This window comes from Trematomus bernacchii, unplaced genomic scaffold (genome assembly GCF_902827165.1).
Source record: "Trematomus bernacchii unplaced genomic scaffold, fTreBer1.1, whole genome shotgun sequence".
Classification (NCBI taxonomy): Eukaryota; Metazoa; Chordata; class Actinopteri; order Perciformes; family Nototheniidae; genus Trematomus; species Trematomus bernacchii.
The window spans coordinates 29,890,886-29,898,385 of NW_022987739.1; the positions used below are offsets into that span (position 1 = coordinate 29,890,886).

A 7,500-nucleotide genomic window follows, 5' to 3' on the forward strand; every position below is an offset into this window, starting at 1 on the left:
CACACACCCTCACACACACACACACACCCACCCTCACACACCCACCCTCAAACACACACCCACCCTCACACACCCACTCTCACACACACACATACACACAACTCAAAGGAAAGTCTGGAGATATTGTATTACTGTCTGCAAAGCCCTCGAAAAGATCAAGTAATACATTCCAGATATATCTTCTCCCTTTGTGCTATAGAGCTACATTTGTGTCCAAAAACTATTAAAAACACTAAAATAAAACCACACTTTTGCACACGGTGACATGTTTGCTTCATTAGAACAGTGTGGATGAATCCGCCGCTAAAAGTAGGAAAATTGCACAATATAAATCTATTCTAGTAGACCTCAACAATGGAATTATGATCAGTAGAAATGGTCGTGACATGGGACCTTTCAAATCAAAGCAAGTATTTGGGACATTGTTAAAGGATTTATTGTGATTTTAAGTATGAATTATTGTCTTTTCGGGGGATTTGTTGACAGTAAAAATATAAAATATCAGCAGTAGAGGAGAGAAACAGTGGAGTGAGACATCATTCACCAAAAATAACAATCATCTGCATATTGGTCACTCACGCAGAGCAAACTCTTCATTAACGTGTATTTGAATACTAACCGTCCACATTATGATGCTCATAATTAAGGATCAGTTCACCCTAAATTGCATAAAAACAACATTTGGCGTCTGGTGGTCGTCGTGCAGGTGGTTTGGTTTGCATTTGTCGAAGTTTTCAGATCATTTCTGTCTTCAAGACAACGTTTGTGGGGCTAAAAACAATAAGTAATGAATCAAAAGTGAACAGTGATCAATAGAAGAAAAGAGGTGTTGCCAAATAAACAAATTCAAAATGTTTCTTTGAACTATTTTAATACTGGAAAAGCTGAAAAAACCAGCAAATATTCGCATGTGAAACGCTGTGAGAATTGCACGAAGAAAGACAAACAATTAGTATACTTTTTATAAAAGTATCTGATGTTTATCCTGTTGATTGACTCATCGTTTCTGCTCCACAAATAAAGCCAACCCAAGAAAATGTTAATGTAAAAAACATACAAAAAATACGTTTTTTAATTTCATAAATCTGACACACATATCTCAAAACCCTGGACAACGTGCACGGCTCGATACCACCAGACATTTGGGTGAACTGGTCCTTTAATCACCAGAGTTTTATAATCTACTAACAAAGGATTTGATGTGAAAGAAAAACAAAATTAAATTGACATCAAGGCACTGGACACATTTCAGACAGTGGCACATAGCTGGTAGACAAACAGAGGGTGAGGGGGGGGGGAGAGAGAGAGGAGGGGGGAGTGGTCAAAAGGCCTGTGTTTACATTGTAAGTGCTGGCAGTATTTGTACCATCATGTAAGAGATAATAAATACCACAAGGAACTAAAACAACCGAAATCTGGTCGGTCTTTGTGGAGGATGTGGACGTTAAAGGTCCCCTATTGTACTGTTTTTCATCAATATATCACAGGTCTCAGATATATACAGAGCCTGTCTCTGATTGGCTGAAACACCAAACAGATCATTGCAGCATCCCATAATCCCCTCTGTTTCAGCCCTGTTTCAAAAGTGCTGATTCTCTGTCTGTTACTTTAGATGAAAATAAGGAGCCCCTCCCCACGCCCCTCTGAGAGACATTTGGTTAAAAAGAACACAATGGTGCTCTAGGAGGAGATTCAGGTGATAAGGTGGGGGGGGGGGGGTTGCTGATTGGCTAATGGTTACACAAGCCAAAACATCGTTATGACATCATAAAGTGGCCAAAATCTGATCAGCTCATTTTCAGACAGGTTTTTATAGAAATGGATCAGGACAAAAAGAGAGAGAAGCTTTGTTCCTGAAACTTTCAGAGTCTCTTTCCACAGAGGGGACACATGTTGATGTAGAAGAGACATGAAGAAGAGGGGACACATGTTGATGTAGAAGAGACATGGAGAAGAGGGGACACATGTTGATGTAGAAGAGACATGAAGAAGAGGGGACACATGTTGATGTAGAAGAGACATGAAGAAGAGGGGACACATGTTGATGAAGAAGAGACATGAAGAAGAGGGGACACATGTTGATGTAGAAGAGACATGAAGAAGAGGGGACACATGTTGATGAAGAAGAGACATGAAGAAGAGGGGACACATGTTGATGAAGAAGAGACATGAAGAAGAGGGGACACATGTTGATGTAGAAGAGACATGAAGAAGAGGGGACACATGTTGATGTAGAAGAGACATGAAGAAGAGGGGACACATGTTGATGTAGAAGAGACATGAGGAAGTGCATTTTGCATAATAGGTGACCTTTAAGACCTTTAGGGGGGGGGGGGGTGTTAGGGTTCTCCTTGTTTACTGCTGGGGGGACAAAACAGTGAAGGGGCCGCAGGAGAAAATGCATCGAATTCACATCTGACAGCTAAAACCCTGTGTTCAGTCAGTGGGTGCATCTCAATTCTCTTATTTGTTCCTTGTTTCCAAAACATCGCTCATTCATTGAGTCAGATTTCTGCATTTCTGAGTGATTATTCCCCATTTTTATAATAGTGACAATTAACAGAAGTAACTTAGATGCTCTCTAAATTCAACGAAGGGTTAGCTGATCATTAGATTTGAATAAAATGTCTCGTATATAACTTCCTTTTAATCTCATGTCTGTCTTACTGCAGAGCATTAAAGCCAGGGAGGAAACATAAGATTGAGAATAAAGTCTAACTTCAAGTATATGTTTTTATATTTGATCAAATGCTATTAACCTCTGGATTTGTTTGTGTGATTAACAAAGAAACCTGTAAGACAACTTGCTTTTTATGATCTGTCATTTCCTCTTTTAACATTTATGGCAGTCTTTCAGCTTAAAAAACACATGATAATTGTTTTAACCCGCACGTATAAAGAAAAGTATGTCCTGATTTTAAATGTATTTACAACTTTCCAAAAGCTACTTTAAATTGTCAGACAAATATGAGACGTTGTGCTTATTATCTGTATTATTTTTAATATAGAAATAATATCAATACATAGGGAAACAAATCAAGTATTTCAGTTAAGGATTTCAAGTATTACCGATAAAAATAGTGTGTATACATTTCGTCTCATTTCTCTAAGACTTTGCTTCTTTTCCTGAATCTCTCCTCGCACACATTAGGATGCAGTTAAGGGAATTGAGATGCACCCGCTGTGCACACATTGGGATGCAATTAAGGGAATTGAGATGCACCCGCTGTGTGTCATATTGTATTTTCTTGGATATTAAAACTACTAAAACATCTTATTCACATTCCCGCTACAGATCGTCAAAACTTAAAAGCAAAAATCCAAATTTGTGCTTCAGTTGTGTTACAAAAAAATCTCTATGTACCTGTTCACCAGTGGAAGTCAAATATTTGGTACAACAACAAGCCGAGAAATAAAATCATAAAAAAAGGTTAAAACGACTACTTCATTTTGTACAAACAGTTAAAAATGGCTTCTATTTTTTTACATTTTTTTTAAGACAAAATAAGTCCCGGAGGCGACGCCGTGCAGAGACCAAAGTACCGAGGTCGGTTTGGATTGAAGCACCCGTGAGTTAAAGAACAAACCGTGGTGTGAGTTAATCATGCAGACCCTTCCTCTTCATCATCTTCATCATCTTCTTCTTCTTCTTCGTGGAGAAACGTCCTGCAGGTCATTGTTTTTGGAAAAAAGGGGCACTGAGAAAAAAGCGCCTTGTGTCACACAGGATTCTGTACAAAAACATCCAAGTCTCTACCCTCCTCCCTCTGGAGAGAAAACACTGCATGGTCCCTGGGATGGGGGAGGAAGAGGGGGGGGGGGGGGGAGGTAAAGAGGTGCATTGTGGGTCCGATCCCAGCCCAGTAAAGTCAACATGTCGATGTATCCTTGGGCAAGAAACTGAACCCCTGGTTGCTCCCGATGGCCGACGGTGTGTGTGTGGTGTGTGTGTGTGTGTGTGTGTGTGTGGGTGTGTGTGTGTGTGTGTGTGTGTGTGTGTGTGTGTGTGTGTGTGTTGTGTGTGTGTGTGTGTGTGTGTGTGTGTGTGTGCGTGCGTGCGTGCGTGTGTGTGTGTGTGTGTGTGTGTGTGTGTGTGTGTATTGATCTGTATGAAGGAAGTATTATGACATGTTGAATGCAAAGCGCTTTGAGGGGTCGTAAAGACGGGATAAAGCGATGTCATGTTTGGGTTGAGGTTGGGTGTTATCACTGTGTGTGCCATAGGGTGTTGCTGTCATATTACCAGGTATTTAAGGTGTGTGTGTCACAGGGTTGGGTTTGTTTGACCCAGGAAGAGCATATGGTTTTCGACCGCTGTGGCGCGAGTGTGTTTGTTATTGATGGATTTGGACAATGAAAGGATTTAATATGTTGCACCTGACAACGAGCCGACCGAATCTTCATTGGAGCGACAAACAAACACACAGTATGTCAGCCAAGTCTTGGGAGTGAAACCAGAGAAGCTTTAGTATCAGGCTGAAGCTTTAGTATCCAAATCATCTGGGAGTGAAACCAGAGAAGCTTTAGTATCAGGCTGAAGCTCCGACAGTTCGTTTATCATCTCCAGTCCGAGGGAGGAGGGCAGAGCGTCGGTCAGAAGGTCTCCGAGTCCTCCGAGTCGTTCTCCGTTGTTCCCTCGCTGGAGGGTCTGGAGTTGGGGTTCCTGGGGCTCCGTGGCCCTCGGGGGCCGACGCCCGGACCCTTGACCCCCTGCTGGGGGGGCAGCTGCCTCAGCAGGGAGCCTGGGGACGGAGCCCCGGAGCTGCAAGGGGAGCAGAAAGGCATCATGGTAGCCAGAATGAGAGCCAGACAGTCAGCCACCTCTCTGCTAGGAGCGCAAGCTAGAGCAGGAGTCAGACCTGAGAGAGGGAGAGAGAGAGGGGGGGAGGGGGGAGGAAGAGGGGGGAGGAAGAGGGGGGGGAAGAGGAAGAGGAAGAGGGGAGGAAGAGGAGCGAGAGACGAAGACATGGAGGAAGCGAGGGGAAGCGAAGCAGAGACAAAGGAGGGACGGAGCAGCATTCAATTAGTGTTCAGCCAGCTGAGACAGTACATAGACATGATGGGGAACACACACACACACAGTCACCACACACACACAGTCAGACACACACAGTCACACACACACAGTCACACACACACAGTCACACACACACACAGTCAGACACACACACAGTCACACACACACACAGTCAGACACACACACAGTCACACACACACAGTCACACACACACACAGTCACACACACACAGTCAGACACACACACAGTCACACACACACAGTCACACACACAGTCAGACACACACACAGTCACACACACACAGTCACACACACACAGTCACACACACACACACACACAGTCAGACACACACACAGTCACACACACACACACACAGTACACACACACACAGTCACACACAGTCACACACACACAGTCAGACACACACACAGTCACACACACACAGTCAGACACACACACAGTCAGACACACACACAGTCACACACACACAGTCAGACACACACACAGTCACACAAACACACAGTCCAACACAGTCAGACACACACACAGTCACACACACAGGTCACCACACAACACACACACAGTCAGGACACACACCCAGTACACCACACCACACACACACCACACAGTCAGACACACACACAGTCACACAACACACACACACACACACACACACACACACACACACACACAGTCACACACACAGTCACACACACACAGTCACACACAGTCACACACACACACAGTCACAACACACACACAGTCACACACACACACACACACACACACAGTCACACACACAGTCACACACACACAGTCAGACACACACACAGTCACACACACACAGTCACACACACACAGTCACACACACAGTCAGACACACACACAGTCACACACACACAGTCACACACACACACACACAGTCACACACACACACACAGTCACACACACACACCACACACAGTCAGACACACACACAGTCACCACACACACACACACAACACCACAGTCACACACACACACAGTCACACACAACACAGTCCACACAGTCACACACACAGTCACACACACACACAGTCACACACACACACACACACACAGTCACACAGTCAGACACACACACACACACACACACACACACACACACACAGTCAGACACACACACATACAGTCAGACACACACACAGTCAGACACACACACACACACACAGTCAGACACACACACAGTCAGACACAGACACAGACACAGACACACACACACACACACACCCACACACACACAACACACACACACACACACACACCACACCACACAACACAACACACACACACACACACACACCACACACACACATCACACCACACACACAGTCAGACACAGGACACAGACACAGACACACACACCACACACACACACACACACACACACACACACACACACACAGTCACACACCACACACACACACACACAGTAAAAGCTACACTGCAGTAAACAACACATAGCAAAAAGCAGCTCGTGTATAGTCAGGGCTCCCACTTTTCGATAACAAAGCTAAACATTTAAAATTGTGTTGGTCTCTCCCAATTGTAGTTGAAGTTTTTTCTAAGAACTACAATTGACAGCATACACCAACAGATGTTTGACCTGTATTTCAAGGAAAACTTCAATGAATGTAAGCTACCTGCACGACATTCATAGCTCCATGATGAGTGGGAACCCTGCCAAACATTCATTCGCAGCGCACATGGAGACAAAGCCATATTTAAAATCATTCACATAAAGCTGGAACTAAGGGGACCTGCATGCAGTATATTAATGCAGATCCATGCAGCTCAGAGAGGGGGGGGGGGTTCAGGTCTTCAGGTCACCTACCGTTCTCGTCCACCGTCTGAACGTTGGCTCCTCGACTCAGCAGCTCCTGGACCGCCTTCTTCAGCCCGCTGCGAGCCGCCAGGTGGAGAGGACTGAGGGACGAGAGGGAAATGTCCAAAATAGGAAACAAAAATGGTGAGCCTGCATTTATTATCATCATCAAACATGTTGATATAATGATTTGATTTCTATACATTTTGTTTTTCATATTCTCATGTTGAATTTTTGGGATTTGAGACCTTCTACATGTTGGGACCCCTTGTTAAAGAAACTGTTCATCTAAATTGGAATACTAACGGATGTAATGTGAGAAAATAACTCATAAAGAATACGTTTTAAAAAATAAATCAAAATGATCATCATAAATTAACTAGCAAACGATCATATATACATACATTGGATTTAATTGTTCTGTGGCTACAACATATTTATGCTGTTCTTGTTCAGCAGGATCATCTCCTGTTATTGTTTTTGAAACACAGCACAAATGGAGCGAAGCCTGCGAGCTAGTTCAGGCAGTCAACTCGAGCACCAATGATACATTAACACGTGACGCACCTCGTCCCTCTTACAACCAACCAAACACATTCTCCTAAACATGCCGCTCTAT

General features: G+C 43.9%; 1 protein-coding gene across 1 annotated transcript in view; it reads right to left on the minus strand.

The window, feature by feature from the left end:
* Window positions 1-4,031: 4,031 nt before the first annotated feature.
* ankrd44 (ankyrin repeat domain 44) overlaps window positions 4,032-7,500 on the minus strand; it is a 32,158-nt gene continuing 28,689 nt past the window's right edge. The window contains 2 exon segments of the mRNA XM_034146483.1: window positions 4,032-4,859; window positions 6,891-6,982. Coding sequence (XP_034002374.1) covers window positions 4,594-4,859; window positions 6,891-6,982 — 358 coding nt within the window. The 3' untranslated portion in view covers window positions 4,032-4,593.